The sequence below is a fragment of the Phoenix dactylifera genome, chromosome 4, assembly GCF_051530095.1.
Source record: "Phoenix dactylifera cultivar Ajwa chromosome 4, Ajwa_hap1_PhDact_Kaust_v1.1, whole genome shotgun sequence".
NCBI lineage: Eukaryota > Viridiplantae > Streptophyta > Magnoliopsida > Arecales > Arecaceae > Phoenix > Phoenix dactylifera.
In genome coordinates, this window is record NC_143193.1 from 368268 (window position 1) to 388483 (window position 20216).

The 20216-nt window shown below is 40.8% G+C and overlaps 2 protein-coding genes across 4 annotated transcripts; both read right to left on the reverse strand.

Moving 5' to 3' along the window:
* Window positions 1-3531: 3531 nt before the first annotated feature.
* Window positions 3532-5546, reverse strand: LOC149753589 (xyloglucan endotransglucosylase protein 2-like). Its single transcript, XM_089929983.1, has 4 exons — window positions 5279-5546; window positions 5084-5184; window positions 4770-4963; window positions 3532-4112 (listed from the first exon to the last, which is right to left on the reverse strand). Exons 1-4 carry the CDS (start codon window positions 5472-5474, stop codon window positions 3713-3715), a joined length of 891 nt encoding a protein of 296 aa, XP_089786109.1. The 5' UTR covers window positions 5475-5546; the 3' UTR covers window positions 3532-3712.
* Window positions 5547-8953: 3407 nt separating this feature from the next.
* Window positions 8954-17793, reverse strand: LOC149753590 (OVARIAN TUMOR DOMAIN-containing deubiquitinating enzyme 12-like). Of its 3 annotated transcripts, none has more exons than XM_089929984.1 (10): window positions 17492-17763; window positions 14893-15068; window positions 13794-13867; window positions 13046-13100; window positions 12854-12928; window positions 12331-12404; window positions 12120-12168; window positions 10923-11007; window positions 10220-10276; window positions 8954-9293 (listed from the first exon to the last, which is right to left on the reverse strand). In XM_089929984.1, exons 2-10 carry the CDS (start codon window positions 15058-15060, stop codon window positions 9184-9186), a joined length of 747 nt encoding a protein of 248 aa, XP_089786110.1. In that variant the 5' UTR covers window positions 15061-15068; window positions 17492-17763; the 3' UTR covers window positions 8954-9183. The 3 variants fall into 3 exon arrangements, with proteins under 3 accessions (XP_089786110.1, XP_089786112.1, XP_089786111.1); XM_089929986.1 differs by lacking the exon at window positions 8954-9293 and adding an exon at window positions 9828-10048 and having other exon boundaries at window positions 17492-17793; XM_089929985.1 differs by lacking the exon at window positions 8954-9293 and having other exon boundaries at window positions 10004-10276.
* Between the last annotated feature and the right edge of the window lie 2423 nt (window positions 17794-20216).

The window sequence follows — 20216 nt, forward strand, 5'->3', positions numbered from 1 at the left end:
AAATTCCTATTGGGTATGGGAGAAGGGCAAAAGCTTGAATAGCTGCGATAAAAGCCTACCAGTTGGCTTTCCCTATACCCATGCCGAACTGCCGATTGGAATAAGGTTCAAGAGGTCTATACCATCCCCGAAGTTCAGATGATGAGAGCGCTAAATGGCCATCGGCCCGGCTACGTGTGAACTAAAAGGGCTCCATGCGCATGAGATATATTATTCCCACTCCCCAAATGACCACGGAATCAAATCTTTATTTTTTTTCTTTTCCCGTCACCAACTTTGGCACTCAGCTTTTGGAAGAGGATTCTCCTCCCTCCTTTTACTCCGACACATGATGATGAGACCTGCGAGTTGATGGATTGGACGTACGGGTTCCCTGATTCAAAGCTCTAACGTCCCCATCATCAAAAGGCATCCTCCCACATGCCCGGTTCGAGCGTGGGGAGTCCACCAAGGAGACCCTCAAAAGCAGGTGCTGCCTTCTAAAAGATCACGCCCACCCCAATGCTCTTTTACGAGGGGACGGTGGCTGTCCCCATCCACTCCAGTGAGAGCCCCACCGGCGCTAAATAAAGTTCTTCCGCTGGTTGCAGAAACTTTACTTCAGGAATCAAGATATGCAGCCTAATATAGTACGAGATTACAAGGTAAAGAAGAAAGTTTTGGAGAGAGAGAGAGAGAGAGAGAAGGGGGGGCGTAAAGATTACTGGTCCAGTGGTCCCTCTCTCTTTCTTCATCAGCATTCACTGGTAGCTCCATACGGTAACGCCGTGTGGGGTAGGGAGGGTAGGTCTTTGAGAAACATACATGGATTGATGGAAAGAAGAAAGAGAGAGAGCGCTAATGTTGAAAGATGACGAGTGAGCTCTGAGGACCACATTCTTGTAGAAGCATCACGTATTATGCACCCTCGAAAGCTTCCTTCAAACGAGGCTGAGCTGCCGAAGGCGAAGTGCTTTGCTGGACTGAAAAGAAGGCGATGGTCATCATATTGTTCTTCGTTCCTACACGGAGAATGAATTGGGCCAAGTCAGGGTCCGATACTCTGAATGGGCCGCCTTTGGGATGATTGCTGATATCGCTTGACCAAGTAGGCCTTTAGGAGCTGATTTTGACAAAAGATGTTCCTACGATGTCGCACTAATGCAAAATCTAGGGTCATCGTCTAAACATAAAAATTAGTCAATCATCGATGTAACTATAAAAATGGTCATAAATTTAGATCAACTAAGATTTGATTAATTAATTTATATATGACATTTCGAAGGATTACACTTGGCTATTTGTCGCTCATACAGGAGACTGTATGTGATTTTTTTTTTTTGCTGTAATTAACTTTTTTATAGGGACTAATTTGGAAAATGAGAAGTTAGTCATGCAAGAATTCATCCCCACAAAAATTACCACAGCAAGAAGCAACTTCCTAGGAAAAGTTATTGATAGAATTGACTTCATGATAAAGTCACGTTGAATGAAAGCTTGTCTACTTTTTCTTCCAGTCTGAATGTTTCCTTAAATCCTTATTACCTTACTATATCAACCATCTGATGTGTCAAGGAGGGATGGAGTTATTAGACTGATGAAGAGTGATTCTTTTTTGGTTAATCTCATTCATTCTCTTTGGTGCCCATTCTTTTAATCTTTATTTCCTTTTTCTTTTCATTTCATTATTTCAATCACCAAATAATATTGAACCCTATTATTTGAGGTGTGAAAACAACCTATAGTCTTCCCGTCGATCTAAACTAAGATCATTCCATGGAGAGAAATTTAAAAATGGGTAAACGGCCATGGAGTTGGCTATCTCTTTCTCCTTTTTTTTTGAAAAAAAAATTTTCAATATCCATTTCTGCATATATTTTTACGAAAAGGAATTATTGATCTGCCGAGGAAAACTTAGAAATCAAGATATGCAGACTGATGCACACGAATTTATCCACAGCCTAAAATGTAGAAGTCATAGCTTAGACTAAATTTTTGTTTGTTTTTTTGAGAAACAATCTAAGGTCATTAATCTTAGACTATGCTTGCATTAAATATTTGAATAATCCAGTGTTATCTATAATTCTTTTCCCTCTAATCTATCTCTTTCGATTCCCCTTTGATTTTTTGATATATACAATAAGTTTTGCATTAGAGTTAATTTGTATTATTAGATTGTTGTTGTTGTTGATGAGCTTTATTTTTTTACCAAACATCTTCTATGGCAGCTCCATTTTTACATTAATTTATCGAGGCTTAAATTGTTATATTGTTTCTAATAAAGTCGACAGTTTACTTTTCCCTAGAAAAAAAAGGAGGGATAACTCGAGAATTGACTGGTTGATCGGGTCCTGGCTTTGATGGGTTCAATCCAGATTTAAAAAATTGAGGATCGGTTTGGATCGGGTTTACCATTTACTGCTGCTGGTGCCGGCCGACTCAGATTAGGGAATAAGATGACTTTTGGGGTAATCCCATCAAAAAAAAAAAAAAGACTTTTGGGATACCCCCAACTGTTCACCCACCATGACCGGTTGCACGCAACTCAAGCAAGAACAACATCGGCCATTCGTGCTGGTCACGGTATCGGTTGCTGGTCCGAGTTGGTTGTTACTAGCTGTGCCGTTTAGTTGGCAAGAATTATTCTGGAGTGGGCCTTGATGAGATGACTCGAATGCAGCCCACTCTCTTACTTTTGCATGACCAAAGGCGATAGTTTTAAGGGGGGCCGCGTCCTTCAAGATTTATATAAGCAGATGCACGATTGATTGTGATCCTCATTATATCATCTAATTAGAGCTATAATACCTTCTATTTAACTTAATGATTACATCCCTTTTTTAAGAAGTTATGCACTCTACGCGTATTTTCCTTGTTGAACAAGAACGTGCAATTAGTTAAAAAAAAAAGAGGAATACATATATATATCACCAGAAAGGGAAAGCAAATGAAAAACTTCTTTTGGCAGTATGTGTTGCGGCTCAAAATCCAATCCGACGGATAAACGAGTTGACGGACGAAGCTTCTTTACTCGGTTGGGCTAGCAGAGAGTTGCACGGTGCTGCAGATGATGCGCACCTACAGAGAACGATCATGGAGTCCCTGGGACGTGTCCAACTAGGGGACCCTCCTCTGATGCTTAACTCAAGTAGAGTTTCAAGAGCAAATAGGAGAGATGAAAATGAGAGCAATATAGGAGTGTGGACTTCTGCCTCTTTTCACTTTATGATTATATCTTTGCTTAATCTCCTCGTAGTTGCAGGAAAACCAACCAAAAAGCTTCTCTCTCTCTCTCTCTCTCTCTCTCTCTCTCTCTCTCTTTCTCTCTCTCTCTCTTATATATATATATATAAGCTTATGGGGGTACGAGAAGCGGAGGAACATGACATCAACTTTCTACAAGCAGCAGCTTTTGATTATGTTATTCCAAGGCGCACGAAATAAACTCTTTTTTGTTTTCTGATGGAGTTGGGAGGAAGGAACCCTTCCCCTTATTGCATTAATAAATACAGAAAACAGATATAAAGAGAAACACCGATAACATCATTCATGGAAAGGTAAAGGCATCGTATATCTCGTATATCTCGACCACCAATACAATAATATTACGGGTTGTAGCAGCAATGACGACGAGGGACTCAGAAGAGAGGCCGCCGAACCTGGAGCTCATGAGATGGGAGAGATCAAAGCATGCGATTGGTAGAAGGGAGGAGTGAGTCGCCTGATCACAATATCACACATCTCTATCCCTACTGCACTCAGGTGGCATGACCGGGGAGCGGGACCGGTCGGTGCAGTAGTTGTAGATGGTGTACTCGCGGCGGACCCAGCTGAGGCTCCTGTACTGCAGGCTGTCCAGGTCCCGGAACTCCTTCTGGTCCCACCAGCGCTGCCCCTGGGTGGCGCAGAACTTGGCCTCCACCGACGCCTCGCAGCCGTCGACGTGGAAGCTGCGGTAGGAGGCGATGAAGGGGGCCTTGGACCAGTCGGTCTTCTCGAGGCCGCCCCTCGTCGCCCAGTCGTCGGCGTTCCACAGGCTGGAGTAGATCTTCATGGGCTGGTTGAACGGGAACCTCACCCCCAGGTCCTCGCAGTTCTTGAACACCCGGATGGGGACGTCATCTACAAAGAAACTGCTCCCATGCACGAACCACCCGGAGAAACTACCGTTAGATGATCGAATACAAAGTTCATTGGGCTGTTTCATTCTACGGGGCTCATCACTCTATGTCGACCGTAATAAATGTTGCATATTGATGGTAAGGGAATGGTCCGATCAAATGGCCTATTGATTTTATATGTCATTCCACGGTGTACTTCACATATTTCTTATGGTTGACGCTGTTGAACTCTCCTCCTCGGCCCTTGCAAAGAGGGGATCGATGGCTGGCTAATTTTAGTTCAGTGGCCCATTGGCCCAAGGGTGAGGCTTTAAATCCAGGTTCTTTGGTAGGCCTACTAGGATGAGGGCAAGCACCCTTGCGTACCTTTTTGAGTAGCATTACCAAGGGGAATGCGATCTAGTGGAAGTAGCTCACGCTCCTAAAAGCAACATGATTTCCACCACTTTGGAAAGGTTATAGTTGGCTGTCATTACAACATAAAATTGGAACTTACAAAAGGAAAAAAAAAAAAGGAAAAGGAGTTTGGGTTTGGGCTTCTTAAAATATGAGAGAAATCCATGATAACTCATGGGCACGTTCCCAAGGTTTTGTTTAGAAGCTGAAAGATGAGGTAACACAAGAATAGCGAAAGAAAAAGTTCCAGAGATAATAGGATCAGAAACTTACACGATCTGGTACATGTTCCAAAGAACAGAGTAGGAATGGTAATCTTTGGTCGGGTCAAACCAAAGGTAGATCCTCTGCTCCCTGTCTCCCTCCCCCCCGGTAAAGACATTGGTCTGCACTATATAGGGCTGGTTGGTCCTGTTGCCCAGGAACTCGAAGTCTATCTCATCATGCTCCGAGTTCTGAGACGACAGCTGAACACAAGGACCGCAATAGGATGCATCATGAACAGGGGAAAATGTTACAAGACATCAAATAAACGAAGGAAACTGCTCGAGTTTAGATGGCTGTACTCGAAAACGAATACCACTTACATAGAATGCAGTCACCGTTCCAGCGGAATCGCCAGGGACCAATTTTATCTGCATGCTGAAGTGGCCAAACAAGTAAGAGCCCTTGGACTGGAACCCAGTGCCTGCATTTATATATGCAAGAAAGGAAATAGTGAATAATTAAAAACTCATTGCCTTAGAACTCAGATTTGGGCTGGTTTTGTCGTCTGCTGTTACCGGTATATTTGTCCAAAGAGAGCTGGACCTCGTTGCCACCATTAATGTACTTGATGTGATCATAAGCCCATGTGGGCGCATAGTTCCTCTGGAACGGCACATCTATGGGTTTCCTGGGTGCTGCAGCCATGGCGCTGTCAGAGGCCAGGCCCAGCAAACACAGCCATAGCACCGGAGAAACGAAACAAGAAACCATCTCTCCTACAGAGATCGCCGAGGGGCAGAGAGGAGGAAGGAGTGGGGCTATGGAGTGGAGGAACAGAGATCGCTGTCAGGAATTTAAAGGCAGGAGAGACATCAAATGCATTGCATATAATTATTTCTGCAGCAGAATATATGAATATAATATTATGCTGTGCAGGTATGGTATTTGAATGTGCTTGCTAGCTGACAGCCAGCCATCAATTATTTCTCTGTTCCCCTGGGGTCTTCACCTGTCTGAAATGGATTGGGCGAGCTTGGAAAAGAAAGGGTAAGATATTAAAGAAAGGAAAGAACGGATGCTGCTGTTTCCTTCCGACATCTAGTCCGAGACACTCTGACTACTCTGACCTTCCAAACCAAGCAACCACGTGGATCTCTCTTCAACTAAAGCCCGAGATACAAGTACCCCTGAATAGACTCAACCCCTTCCTACCCATCGGTTTAAGGCTGCGGAGTAAACAAGAGAGAGTGATGAGCTAAACTCAAGCTGCATTTTAAGGCTCAACCAGTAAAAGACCTGTCTCTGAGCTATACTCAGCATACAAAAGTTAGTATAGGCCCAAATTAAGTGACTCACGGGCTAACCCAAGTATGTAGCTAGAGCAAGCTCTAATGTCCCTTGAAGTGATCACCACGTTGACGGTTTTGATATTTTATATTCCATGTTCCATTTCCAGCCAGAAGAGGTCCTCTCCGTTCTGCGGTGTTAAAAGTGTGAGAACCGGAGGTGATGATAGCAGAGGACCGACTTTATCGCCGGTACGCGGTCTCGCATCAACGGTTACGGAAAGGGGGCCGCAGCACGTGAGCCCCGATGCCTGACAAAGAGCGCGACTGAGAGTGGGGACAGGACCGCCACCTAATCCAATTCAGTTCGGGGGTGGGGCACAGGAAACATCGGAGATCAGACGGCAAGCAGATCCACGCGTGCTGATTAAAAGCGGGCACATGCCCGGTACCGGAGCTGCACATGTGCCCACGTTACCCCATTGTTTAGGCCCCGAGAGATAGAAAGGGGCAAGAACGTTCCTACTTCCTGTCGAGGGCTCACTCTGCTTGATTTCGTTTAATTTTATACTTGGCTTTCTAGTTTACGTGGTGAAGGTTGGAACTCGGGTAGCCAATGGACTCTTTTTTTTTTTCCCCCTGTTAAGTGATACATACGTTTTAGACTCAGTTTCTAGTTTAATTTTATACATACGTTTTAGATGGAGAGCTTCACAGGGTCAGGCATCAGATCTGCCATCATCATCGATGCTAAGAATAACTCATCCATATCCCTTTTAAGCCTCTCCGTACTATATATTAGTTATATATTAGACATGGTGAGAAAAGAGGGGCAAAGGAGTTTGGAGCTGCAAGAATGAAACATAGGTAAGGTGCAACGGATCCATCTCTAGGAGCTTAGAATGAGAGATGCCGGCATGGGATAATGATAATGTTTGTCTGCCATCATGTTCGAAAGGGACGCCCTCGTGTAATTGTTTTCAGCGCATGACAATACCAAAAATTTTGTCACTCGAGCATTTTTAGCTTGGTTCCAATTGAGCACCATATATCCCCAAAAATTCTGCCGGGCCTATTTTATTGCATATCTTCTGTACCCTCGTTATAGGCTGAAATTGCGGTGTGGCCTGTCTATTAGTGCCTCGCTCCTGTAGTAGCTACCATGCACCAAGAACAAAATAGAGACACTTACCTAAGTCCTTAGCATAGTACTTATTACCTCAAGTGTTGATTGTCGAGGAACTGACGCAGAATTAGTTTTTTTTTTAAAAAAAAAAAGAAAACCGCTCCTTTAGTAATAGGAACCTCGCGTATATCGATAGATTGTCTTCTGTTCTCAGCAGTGATTTGTAAAAGAGTTGATGCTTCCGACCGCTCTGCCATGTTGATATATTTGATAAATCCAAAAACGGAGACAAAACCTATCGAGAACCCCATGTGCGCCGGCACCAGCTCTATCAATAATTAAAACCACCCCTTCCAAACCGACGGGCGGATACTCCGGACACCGTCCCCAAATCTCCAGTTGATCTCGAAGCCCTCCTGATATTGATCCAGTACCGACAAGACATGTCCTAATGGCAGTGAAGTTGAGTTATGTTCCAGTCCCATCAACGTACTATGATTGCCATGAGTGAGTTGAGATTAGAGATCTTAACACTAGCTAAATGAACCCCCACTCTTGACGGTATGCGAAAGGTAAAGCCCCACTTCAAGGTTCTGAAGTAGGGAGTGGAATTGCATGTCATCTACTTAATACTGAGCTCATCTATCATCATGGCACAACATATACAAACAGAATGGTCATGAAACGGCCACCACCACCATTGAGCTATCACTATAACTTCAACATAGCATCCGTTATTGAACACTTCAATCAGCTAACAAGAATAACAACGATAAACTACAGCAGATAAAACAGTTGCATGCTCAAAATTCCTTCAGGTTCATGGCGACCCTTGTTACCTCTTATCGACTTCCGCTACGACCAACCCTTGCACTAGGGACCATCTAAACTTGGTCATAACCATCGTGGTTACTTCATTGCAGTTTCTAGCAGCTGTCAGTCAACCTTGAAGAAGTCCCTTCAGCTGTCGTTTGACACCACTCAAATCCTACAAAGGGGACAGACACAGCTCACATAGGCATCTCTTACGTCGAACGATCTCCCTCATTGTTATTCTTCCAAGGAAATCTGAGGTCCATACTTCATTGCAGTTTCTAGCAGCTGTCAGTCAACCTTGAAGAAGTCCCTTCAGCTGTCGTTTGACACCACTCAAATCCTACAAAGGGGACAGACACAGCTCACATAGGCATCTCTTACGTCGAACGATCTCCCTCATTGTTATTCTTCCAAGGAAATCTGAGGTCCATACAGCTACACCATGCACAACTTATGCCTTGCTTCACGGCAGAAATTGTTGGTCTGAAATCAGTTATACTTAATTGCCGGAACTCACAAGATCACATATCACATGCAACTCGCTCTGTCCTTGTCATAAGGAACCAAATTACAACGGCACTAAACGAAAAACCCGAAAGAACAGGAGATCATAGCCATATATACATAGGAATAGTACGTGACTTTTTTCATGAAAGACCACATGTTGCGCCTGAAACTAAATCCTGCTCCCAGCCCTTTTTCCACAAATTTCTGTTGACCCCACCCAAGATCTCCGTGGTCCAATGCTTTATCTGGGTGGAAACAACTTGATTTGCAGTATATTACTATCACGATTCCTTCCTCAGTGGCAGATGTGGAGCACCCAACAAAGTCTTTCATCAATGGCAGATAAGGGGGCACACGATAATATCCAATGCACACGAGCATCGCATCAATTCTGTTACATGCATTTGGGGTTGGACCAATACGTGGGAGCTGTTGGATATTAACTTGCACGTCTCATTTGCCATTGGATCTAAACCCTTTCCGATCTAGACGGCCATCAAAACTTAGAATTTTCATTTTCTCCAACCATATTGCATGTATATATTGCCATTCAAGCTAGTCCACAAGGTAAAAAGCTCTGATGGGAGTCATTTTTACCACTTACAAAAGAAAATATTTGAGTGGATGTCACCCTCTTAAACCAAGAGATGAGACAGAGAGAAAATATCTGATGGTAATAGCCATGCTAATGAGAAATGATCCAGACTTTCCCCTTCATTTGCCAGTGTCTTTGAAATTTCTTTGTTCAGGACAGACACCAATCGCAATTCTTGCTTACAAAGTCTTGGTTTCTCTTGTATACCATGAGGCTTAAGTCATGTCCCCCCATGCTTAAGAGGTTGGAAATGACAGAAGCTATCCCAAGATTGTAACAATTTCAGTTCTTGCATTAGAGATATTCAATGCTAAATGGTTTAGATCATGGTAAAAAGAAATGGGGGCAAAAAAACTATGAAAACAAGATAGTATAAAATCAAGGAATAGCATCAATAATCTATCCAAAATAAATAATTTCATGGAAGTAAAGATTTATCTCACTATCCATTAGATGAAATTCAACATCTCATATTGAATTACAAGTATGCATAGATAGCACAAGACAATACCAAACTCACCCCACTAGCAGGGAGGGCTACAACCCATTAAATGAAGGGATGATGTGTTCTGGTTTCGAAGAAGTCCAAGGAAGTACATTTTATGGTTTTTGCATCTTGAAATCTTCAAGAAGCCAATAATCAAGCTGGTCAGGGCTTGTGACTGAATATTATAAAACCTACTAAGGTCCAGATTCAGTCCCATATGTCAACATATGAATTACAGATACTGGTTCAAGCTTAGAACAGTCAAAAGTATTTGTGCTAACTAAAATGCAGCAAATGAACCAAACGATTTAAAGAATATAAAGAATGGGATTGACAGAGTCAATATCTATTATAATAAGTCATACAGAACAATTCAATTCAAGAACCATAATTGAAGTAAACTAACAAAAACTCAAAATTGGCACATACATATGCACAAGAGAAATGATCTCCATGACTCTTTAAAGCTTTACACAACCCTCTAAAATAACCAGTATTTCTTTCTAGGCTTATACCGAACTTGAAGATCTGTGAAACAAGACAAGCAATCATCTACTAGTAAATCAGGAAAGGAGGAAAGTATGTCAGAGGAAGGGAAATAAGTTCTAACAAGCCAAATTCAAGCCTCAAACAAGTCTAACCTGTATCCTAAAATAATTGAAGTATAAAACACTTTCATATACTTGGTAAGAAACTGACCTTGGAGTTCATAAATCGAATTGTAGTGTACTTCAGACCAGAAACTCAGCCATAGCTCTGCATCAGATAAAAAAGTGATGTTTTCAGAGCAGTAACTTGAGATACAGCTTACAAAGTAATCAAGAACCACAGTATTTGCTCTTCATCAAGGTATGTATAAATCTTCTTTATCAAGTTATGCATATTTTCTAATATCATGTTAAATTGACTCCTTCACCAACAATGAGGAGACACTGAGAATCCAAACTTGGGCTGTCCTAAGTTTGCTACATTGTATACTAATGACTAATGAGGATCAAAACCTAAAGCTGATAACTCCAGTTTCTTGAGAGATTATCCAGAACCATTGTGTTTCATAGGAATTGCCTTATCAGCACTACCAAAGTGTTGGCAGAGTCTGGTTATCAATCAGACGTGTATCTCTATGTACTTGTATCAAGTATGTGGTGAAAAATGGCATCATTTCATTTGAGGCTCCGGAGTATTTCACCAAAGAAAATGTGCCACAGATGTGTATTCTTAATTATTCAGATAGGTTCACTTCCAACTCACAATGCCATAAGTTAGAGGTATCATAAGATTTGATATCATTTGGAGAAAAGTCTAACATTATTCACGAACTGGTTTTGGATTTTGGTAGCTCTTAATCTATTTAACCATCCATTTGATGGTTAGGAAGCCATTGTTAAACTCATAACATTACCTCTTTGAGGAGCTTGGTATCGTGGAACAATCTCAACAAAACAGGTCTCTCTAAATGAAGTTAGAAGACATATCTTTGCCACAAACTGCATATAAACAAGCAACATTAGAGACAATTATTCTTGTTTGTGTCAGAATACAAATGCTAGAAGTAGCAACTGGAACATGGTTACGAAAACATTCAGTTTATCAACTCAAAAGTCCTGAAATATCAAGCCAAAAGTGAACATTAGAATTACTCTAATGCATAAGGGGAAAAAAAGAAGCTTGAATGACAACTTCATTACTGACACAGTATCAATAAATTATTTTTTATTAATGAGACCTAAAAAATTGTTCTATATCTCAATCTAAACCTTCATATCTTACAAGAGAAAAGCTACATTCTCAGAACCAGGACCCAAGATGTATCTACATGTGAGTTGATGTTGCACATGCACATTTGTTGTATTCTAAGAAATTCAGTTGCATTGCAAGTATGAGTAAGCAATAGGATTGCTGATGGTGTGCTTTGGCTTTTCCTACAGTTACTGCTAATATTTATTTCTTCTTGCATTTACATTAATTTAGCCTGCATGAATTTATAACAGCATTTCTCGATACAACCATTGCTTGCATGATGTTTTCTAATATAAGTAATATTAACATCATATCAGCATATTTGTCTATTTTTACAATATTGACAATACCATGTATAACTTGATATTTCATCCACATGAAAAAGAGATCTGGCAACATGCATGTGCTGATGAAAATGTAATAATTTAATCCGTTGGTCAAGACAAGTGAAACATCAACAGAACTCCTGTCTTGCAGAATGCAAGAAAACTCCTAGATATACCCTTATAAAAAACGAACATAAGAAAAGAAATTAGTGCAAAAGTAATGCCAATTTTCCGACAGTAGTAAGTCGACTAGTAGTCTCATATTATGAGGAGTTAATTAGATGATTAAGCTCTAAATAATATGACCGATCTTGAAGGTAAGGCGATCTCAAAAGAACAGATATTTTGAAATTATATGGCCCTAAGTTTTTCTTGACAAAAATATTTAAAGTATAACTGTCCACAAAAACAAGATAAAAAATGGGCAACATGAAAGATAAAGTTCTAAGATTATGTATAATTATATAAAGGAGTCTTCAAGCCTCTGTAGAAGCAACAATATAGTTTAAAAGTTAAGCAGAAAAATAACAGACCTTATCAGCTGCTGCTTGTAGTGTAACATGGTCTCCCCATTCACCAGATCTGAAGAATGTGACAATTTAATACTATAAACATCATTGCAGCATGGTGAAAAGAATAGTTAAAGAGCACAAAACACAAGGTAATACCAAAGGAACAGATATATTTGATTCAGAAAAATGATCAAGGGGAAAATCAAAAGCTGACTTGGGAAAAGAATCCTACTTGGCCATTTTCTTGTAGTAGTGCTTGTATTTCATGGGAACATAAGCTTCATATAGAGAACGACATTCTTTCAGCTGGACATGGAAACATCTATAATGTAAGAAAATCCACACTGCCCATTTTTCAGGCCCTAAATAGCAGGAAAAAAAATGTCTCCATTGCTTTACAATCAGGAAAACAAATGCAGATCCTCACCAAAAATATACATTAAAAACAAATAACGGTCACAAGTATTTTAAACCAGATGCAGAATCCAATGACCAAACAGCCTCCTGCATATCAATCTAAAAGCAAAGAATAGGGCATCTTGATCTTTATCAACATGCATTTACCGCACATCACCTTTTTGCCTTGGTATAAAATAAATCATTGCATGTAGTAGAAACAAAAAAAGAGGGTAGTAGAAAGTCAGTATGGGTGTGGAGAGACGCCTTTACTGGACTATAAGCTTCCAGTTTCCACAGTTACTTGTGCATGAAGACAAATATGAAGAGAAGACGAGAGTGGAAAAATTTAGGTATACCTGCTTTACTATCTCTTTTCGAACATGTTTGTGATGGTCTGGTGATCTGTACATCTGATCTGAAAGTGCACGGAACTGCAAGATGGAGAAATCAAGTACCAATACTCCAATAGATCAAAAGCTTCAGCTTCATGGCTTTCAAAAGAAGTACATCACATGCCAATCATATAAACAGCAATATGATAAACTAACCTGACAATTGCCATCCCCCGAGACCTTCACTTCATATAAGCCATAAGCATTTAGCCTAGCAGAGAATGATATTACACAATTGCTAAGTATGACAAGTAAAAGGAGGGAAAAGATCAATAGATAGAATTACACTTTAATTCCGTCATGAAACATTAAAGTTATCAGTAGCATTTTAAGCATCTACGATGATTTCAGAAAGGAGCCTATGCAACACAAAAATGAATTTTATGCTGCTTTATGAAGGAAAAATGAAATGCTATTGCTGCATGCTGGATTTATACATTAGGATGGAAAACAAGGTTTGAACTTCTTTTTCCCTTGAAACATACACATGTTGTAATATATGGGGCTAAACATATCTTCAAAAGAAAATGTGGACTAGCAAAATAAACCAAACTGGAGCAATATTGAGGGAAAAAAGGGCACTGTGAACCACAAATAAAACCATTGAAGTAGCATTGCAATAAGCAGAAGCCCTTGGAATGGAAAACAGAAATAGAAACATCAGCATGTGCTAGCAGGCAGAACATTGAAAGCAAGTTAAACATGTAAGATTTTGTCCAACAGAAATGCGGCATAACCTAAAAAATGCATGTAGCTGTCTTCTTCAATGAAAAAAATATAGTACTATCAGGTTTTATTAAATCAAAATTTTGAAATGGAAGGAATTTGAATTGATTATGTACTATAGTCATTGTTTAGAAGGAATATATTAATTATCCCATTAATAAGTTGCATTGGAGGTTACCTCTGGAGAAGACGCTGGTGATCTAGACTGGCATCACTCAATTTTGGAATGAATGAATTTATCCGGGGGATATGCTGCAGGTATGTCATATCATGGAGAGTATTAAAATGAGCTTCATGACCTCAAGATCCTAATGTACACCAATAAACAAAAGAACAGAAACTGGGAGAGGTCCTGATTCGAATCTGGGTGGTGGCATTGCACCTTATTTCTTCGAAAAAAGGATAAAAGATATATAGACAAAAAGAAATTGGAAAAATAACCTACTAAAAGAAGCACTTAGGCCAAACCCCCAAGCTTATTCTTAACCATGAGAAATAATGGGCAATTAAACAATACAACTCTTGCATTGCATTAATGAATTATAATCTTGCCCATGCACACCAGGAAAACCAAGTAGATTTCTGAGTGATAGTGATGAAAGACCTACTAATGGTAGGAATCAAGAACACTTTACATTATGAGTAACAATGAAACAAAAAAATTCTGATATACAATATATCTTATGTTTCTGTTCAGTGTGATGGTAAAATAACATCCTGATACAAATGGGTTTCATCGCCGAACTGATCATGTGATATTATTAACAAGTTTTATGTTGTTTGGTAAGAAAGCCACTCGAGGCATGAATTTGGTGCAAACTCAAAAGACAGTTGCAACGTTTTTCAAAACCTTGGGGCTACAAGCACTTCTGAAAGCCCAAAGAGATTGATGCATGTTCCAGAATCATTACAAAAATCAGAAAGAAATAAAAAGAGTCCATATCTTCCCCCAGAATAATGAACGAGGCAGTCACAGTAAATTTATAAATATAACACAATGATAGACCATCATTAAAATTGAGCAATTACAGCATTTCAAGCATCGCCCTCAAGTACAGGTTGCTCTGCCATATACTAAATTTACAATTATTTAGCACATAGAACTGTTGCACTTGCCGACAAAGCCAAGTAGACATTTTCAAGAAGACTTAAATATGTATATGAATGAAGTGTTCTTAACATCAAGGAGATGTAAAAACAAGCAAATATTAGTCAACTAGGCAAGCTTCCCATAATATAAAAAGGTAGAAAAATAAAAAAGTAAGCTAGTATCATACAGGGACAGAGGACAGATTTGAAAGTCGTCTAGCAACTGCACCATCTAAGCCAGCATATTCTTCTGAAAGAACAAATGCAATCATCCCGTCATCATCAGTATCGTTTCTTTGGCTGCTTATTGAAGTCGAGCTAGAAGAGGCACCTTCATTCTGCGTTGCATATGTCATCGTGCAGCCTGGAGAAATTAGGAGGCTTCTTTTAAGTAATAATCATAAATTTGATAGCCCCTCCATATATATGAGGAATTTAAGATAAACTTTCCCTTCAAACAGATCAAGCTAACATTTCAAGAGAAAGTCCTATTAACAAAAAGAACTTCATAATCTAACGTAATAGTGATTTTTACAAAAAGAGAGTTTTATTTAAAACATCAATCACATATTTCAGCTGAAAACACTCCATAATCTAACACAAAAACAAGAAAGATGCCAAATTTCACAGACCAACGAAAACTGTTGACATGTTGATGTCTGATAGAAAGCATCTAATTAAGCGATTTGAATCGATACTGTATAGAAACGTTTGGCCACATCTGCCAAAAGCTTTGCAGCATGGGCACAAGGTCGAGCATTAATGCCAAACTAACAAGACGAATAAGAAGAAGATCAAAGCAAATCGTTTGTGCTAACATTTTCATTTTCTGAAAGAAGTATCAAAAAGTTAAATAATAATACCAGGAAGGTGTACATATAGTAACTTTGCAAGATCAAAAATATAATTGAAATTAAATTGAGATCTATACAGAAACATGCCCCCGCTAAAATTTAACCATAACTCACGGCTTCTGATCTAGGAATCTATCAATCATTACTATCTCTGGCCTTTCTCTCCATTACGATTTACGACTAGCCGTGTGCTATTCCTGTCCGTATTTTCCGAAGTCATTAGAATGGCTCATGTTCAACCCATGATAAAGTAGTCCCAATTGCAGAAAGCATGTGGAAGTTTCATTGGGTGGATAAATAGGATTGGAAGGGAGATAACTAGAATAAGAAAGACATCTAGTAGTTCCAAAGGATGTGGGATATTGAAAGAATCAAAGAGAATCTAATACAAAAGCATTTAAAAGCTCTCATATTTGTAGTAGCTTTAAGTGAAGACTCCATGGTTTAAAGGGAAAAGAAAAGGCCATATGTCATCGGCCTAAATAGAGCCTTTAAAGATTGGGGAATGCTGCAAAAATACTAGCCAAGGCTAAGCTGTTGTGTTCTGATTAATAACAAGAAGTCTCCCCTATATTTCTGTTCTCAATAGCTACATAATAGGTCCATCCTATGTAATCCAAAATTTGGCAACCGGACCAAGAACAAAGGTGTCATAGGGTTGGGCCAGCTCGGTCAGCCTGAAAACTCAGAACTTACATTCATAGGTTAGACCTAGGCTCATCTGATTGAAGCTGATATGAGTTCAAGACAGGCTCATATCTGGGCTCTAAAAAACCTACAACTAAGCCAAACTTTTACCCCAGCTAAGTCCAAAGAATAAGATAAATACATACATCTAGTTATGAAGCCGATGTTGTAATAAACACAAAGTAATCAAGAGATACGAAAAGCAATTTCACAGAGTCCACCATGGAAAACGGGAAGAACAAAGTAAAATCAGCTAAAATTTCGTAAATCTTTTTCAAATATTTGGAACAAGACAGGAGAAAAGGTTGGTTTTCAGAATCCATAAATGGTGACATAATAATAGTCCTTTTCCTAAAATTGGCTGCTTGTCCCCTTCCTTTGGCCTTATGCATTTCTCTCCCAAAAGTAAATTGGTATGAGGCTTTTTGAGCCCTATCATACTCATGCAAACCCCGCCAGAGAATAGAAGATAATCCACTGAGGGCTATGACACTTGTTATACTCATGCAACCCCTGTCTTCAAACAACCATAGTATCCTCAAGAATATTTTACTTGGTTATAAACCTTGCAGCTATCATGCATCCTTGAGACAAGAATTGCGCATGCATTTGTTTATAAAGAATTTTTTTGATACTGGAACAATCTATTTCTTAAACCTTGCTTGAAACCTAGATGTATAATCTACATAGACCAATTTAATTGATGGCCCCTAGAATTGAAGTAATGATGCCAGTTCACACAGTAGGATAACTTTAGGGTTATGATATTACAATTACATATAGTGATCGATAGGGCTTGCTTACAGCCATATCTACAAGAACTCGGTGAGATTTTCAATAAGCTCACCATCAGCAGTACTCCAACAATTCAGTTCAGAATACCAACAACTAATTTTACAGTGGCCAATTACCCAATCAGCACTGGCGCCTAAATAAAAGCATTTCACCACCCAACCTTCATTCAATTGAAACGGCATCCTAAAAGTCACAAAACCTCGCCACTAAAATACAAAGATGGATCAAATTCAAAAGCTTAACAATTTTTTTATTACAACAAAAGAACCTCTAATCTTTGAACCCTAAATCCTAAATCTGATTCTTTCAAGAAACCACCATCAGATATTCACATAGAACATTCAGGTCGAATCTAACGACAGTGAGCTCAAAAAATTCACAGTATCGATAAGAAGAGATCTTGCAAAGATCAAAAAATACCAAGACAATTGAGGGGGAAAGTGAAGCATACCTGGAGAGAGATCGAAATGGAGAAGACGAAGCTCGCCGGAATCAAGAGGATCGTAAAAGGAGGGGGGAAAGTGGGGGATCCAGTCAAGCAAGGGAATCCGTCAGAGAAAGAGCTTTGAACGCTTCCTTCCTTCTTTCCTTCTCTTCCCTTGAATCCCTTCCCTTCTTGCGTCGATACCGCGTGCGTTCCAACGACGGGCGGAGAAGAAAACGGGAGAGGAAGGTTCGTGGTGCGGTGGGGGGATAAAATAGCAATTTTTTCGAGTATCTGTCGATTTTCCATTTGGTATGGTAGTTGGTGGTGGTGCGGCGAAGGATGCACGAGTTGGGATCATCTTTCACTGCGGTTGCAGGACGGGGCCCAACCTCAAGAGACCCAATTCCTTCCGCTCATGCAGCCACATCCAGTCACGTGTCATGTAACTGTCTGCGATTCCTTTTATCTCATGCAATACATGAGAGCCGGCTGCAGGATATACCCTTGTTTCCACTCGATTGGCCTTTCACAACATTTTAGTTTTTTCTATTTTTTTAATAGATTTTTTTTTTTTTGCTAAAATGGAGGCTGTTGCTGGAAATTGGACCCGGGGGCGACCGTCGGCTGAGGGAGGAGGAGCTCCGCTGCTGGTACGGCGGGCGGTGGATCGTCGGCGTGCGGCTCCTTCCGGGGGAACCTGCAAGAAGCCGGTGGCCGGGCTTTCCGGCGCCGGCCCTCCGATGCCTAAGTCAGAGGAGGCCAATATGTTCTTGGAGGAAGTAGTATGAATCAGAGTTTTTTGTCTGCCTACCAGCCAGCCCCCCTCTAAAATGGAGTGGTTTTCCTTTTATAGAGAGGTACTGGATTACCGGTGAGATGATGGAGCGAGGTCGTCGTACAGTTTGAGCATGCCGCACGATCAGGCGAATTAATACTGTAGTGGAAGACCACGTCGGAGTCAGGAAATTGTCCCGGCTGATTGAACACTGCCGTGCTGATTTGCCATGGAGAACTGGAGATCCGTAGGCAGCAGGCGACGTGCGCATTAATTGTGGAGTAAGTTGGAGGTCTGGAGAGGCCACGCGTGATGATTGTTGGCAGTCGTAGCAGGGTATGGTCCTGGTTGATATGCTATGGCGTGGCCGGCAAGCAAAGCATGGTGCGGTAAGGCTGCTGCAGGGCATGGCCGCAGCATGTGGACGAGGTCGGCCTTTTGAGATCAGCTCGGCCTTCTATGATTAGCCTTCTGTGCTTGGCAGCCTTCTGGATGAGCTCGGCAGCCTTCTATGCTCGGCGGCCTGGATGAGCTCGGCCTGGATGAGCTCGGTAGCCTTCTGTGCTCGGCGGCCTAGATGAGCTCGGCAGCTTCTGTGCTCGGCCTTCTGGGCCTTAGCCTTCTGAGCTCGGCAGCCTGGATGAGCTCGGCCTGGATGAGCTCGGCAGCTTCTGTGCTCGGCCTTCTGGACTTAGTCTTCTGAGCTCGGCAGCCTGGATGAGCTCGGCAGCCTTCTGTGCTCGGCGGCCTAGATGAGCTCAACAGCTTGGATGAGCTTGGCAGCTTCTGTGCTCGGCCTTCTGAGCTCGGCAGCCTTCTGGATGAGCTCGGCAGCCTTCTGTGCTCGTCGGCCTAGATGAGCTCGACCTGGATGAGCTCGGCAGCTTCTGTGCTCGGCTTTCTGGGCCTTAGTCTTCTGAGCTCGGCTCGGCCTATGAGCTCGGCTCGGCCTATGAGCTCGGCTTAGCCTTATGAGCTCGGCAGCCTTTGTGCTCGGATCTGGGTGCCTTAATTGTATTTGTGGGGTGGTCTATTTTTCCCCCAACAGAGGCATCATACATATTTTTTATAAAACTTTGGATGCTAGTTTGTAGCTTCTTCAAAAATTGTACTTCCAAGCAAATGTCGATCGGCTCTACTTCGAAGAATTCGATCAGGCTCTTTTGACCAGCACTGAAAATCATCAACAGGCACACATAGAAATACAAAGTTAGAAGGTTATGCTATTACTATCGGCCAATACAATTACACGAATATGAGTACACCGCCAATTCAATTGATACTTTTAAGGAGTTCGCTTGGCTCCTAAGGTTAATAAAATTCTTCTTTATCATCGACCCACCCACCGAAGCTTCAAAATAATCTAATATCTTTTCTACTACACTTTATTGTCTATTATAGCAGGGGTAGAATGTATGCAGCGAGCTTAGGCCTTTTGTGCGGAGGTGGTTGATAAGAGTGGAAATATGCCAAGGATTTGCTCTAACTAATTTTAAAAAAGTGAGTGCTCTGGAATAGCTTAAGGTCGGATTGATGGGTTCAGTCATAAATTGCCATCAAAGGAAATCCACTGTGGTGGTGACTGCGATATATATATATTATATTTGTTAGTTTAGTTATCATCATAATTTGTAAAATAGGTTTGGTCTCATGGAGAGTAGAGCTTGGAGGCTTAGTATCGGTGAGGACTTTCTGACAGACTCGTTGGGGCTATAAGTAAATTGAAATACTCCAAATATAAGATATATGTTAAAGAACCCAAAATGTATTTGTCATTTGGCTCTCAACTAGTGCACCCCAGGTGAATGTACGGAAGAAGCTTAGGTGAATGTACGGAAAAAGCAATTTCTTCGGTGGTTAACCAAATCCCTTAAGAGCCATAGTTTATTTTAGTCTTTCCATCGAAATACACTTTCCTGCTTGCAAACATTTTCAAAAAGATATTTCATCAAAGTCTGCATTTTTTTACTGGAG

Excerpts from the sequence above, each read along its gene's own strand:
- LOC149753589 (XM_089929983.1), bottom strand. The coding sequence starts at position 5,474 with ATGGTTTCTTGTTTCGTTTCTCCGGTGCTATGGCTGTGTTTGCTGGGC. Across the intron at positions 5,185-5,278 it reads CTCTTTGGACAAATATACCG|GCACTGGGTTCCAGTCCAAG; the intron begins GTAACAGCAGAC and ends ATATAAATGCAG. Across the intron at positions 4,113-4,769 it reads TGGAACATGTACCAGATCGT|TTTCTTTGTAGATGACGTCC; the intron begins GTAAGTTTCTGA and ends GCATGGGAGCAG.
- LOC149753590 (XM_089929984.1), bottom strand. The coding sequence starts at position 15,060 with ATGACATATGCAACGCAGAATGAAGGTGCCTCTTCTAGCTCGACTTCA. Across the intron at positions 13,101-13,793 it reads CACCAGCGTCTTCTCCAGAG|GCTAAATGCTTATGGCTTAT; the intron begins GTAACCTCCAAT and ends ATTCTCTGCTAG. Across the intron at positions 11,008-12,119 it reads TACAAGCAGCAGCTGATAAG|TTTGTGGCAAAGATATGTCT; the intron begins GTCTGTTATTTT and ends GTTTATATGCAG.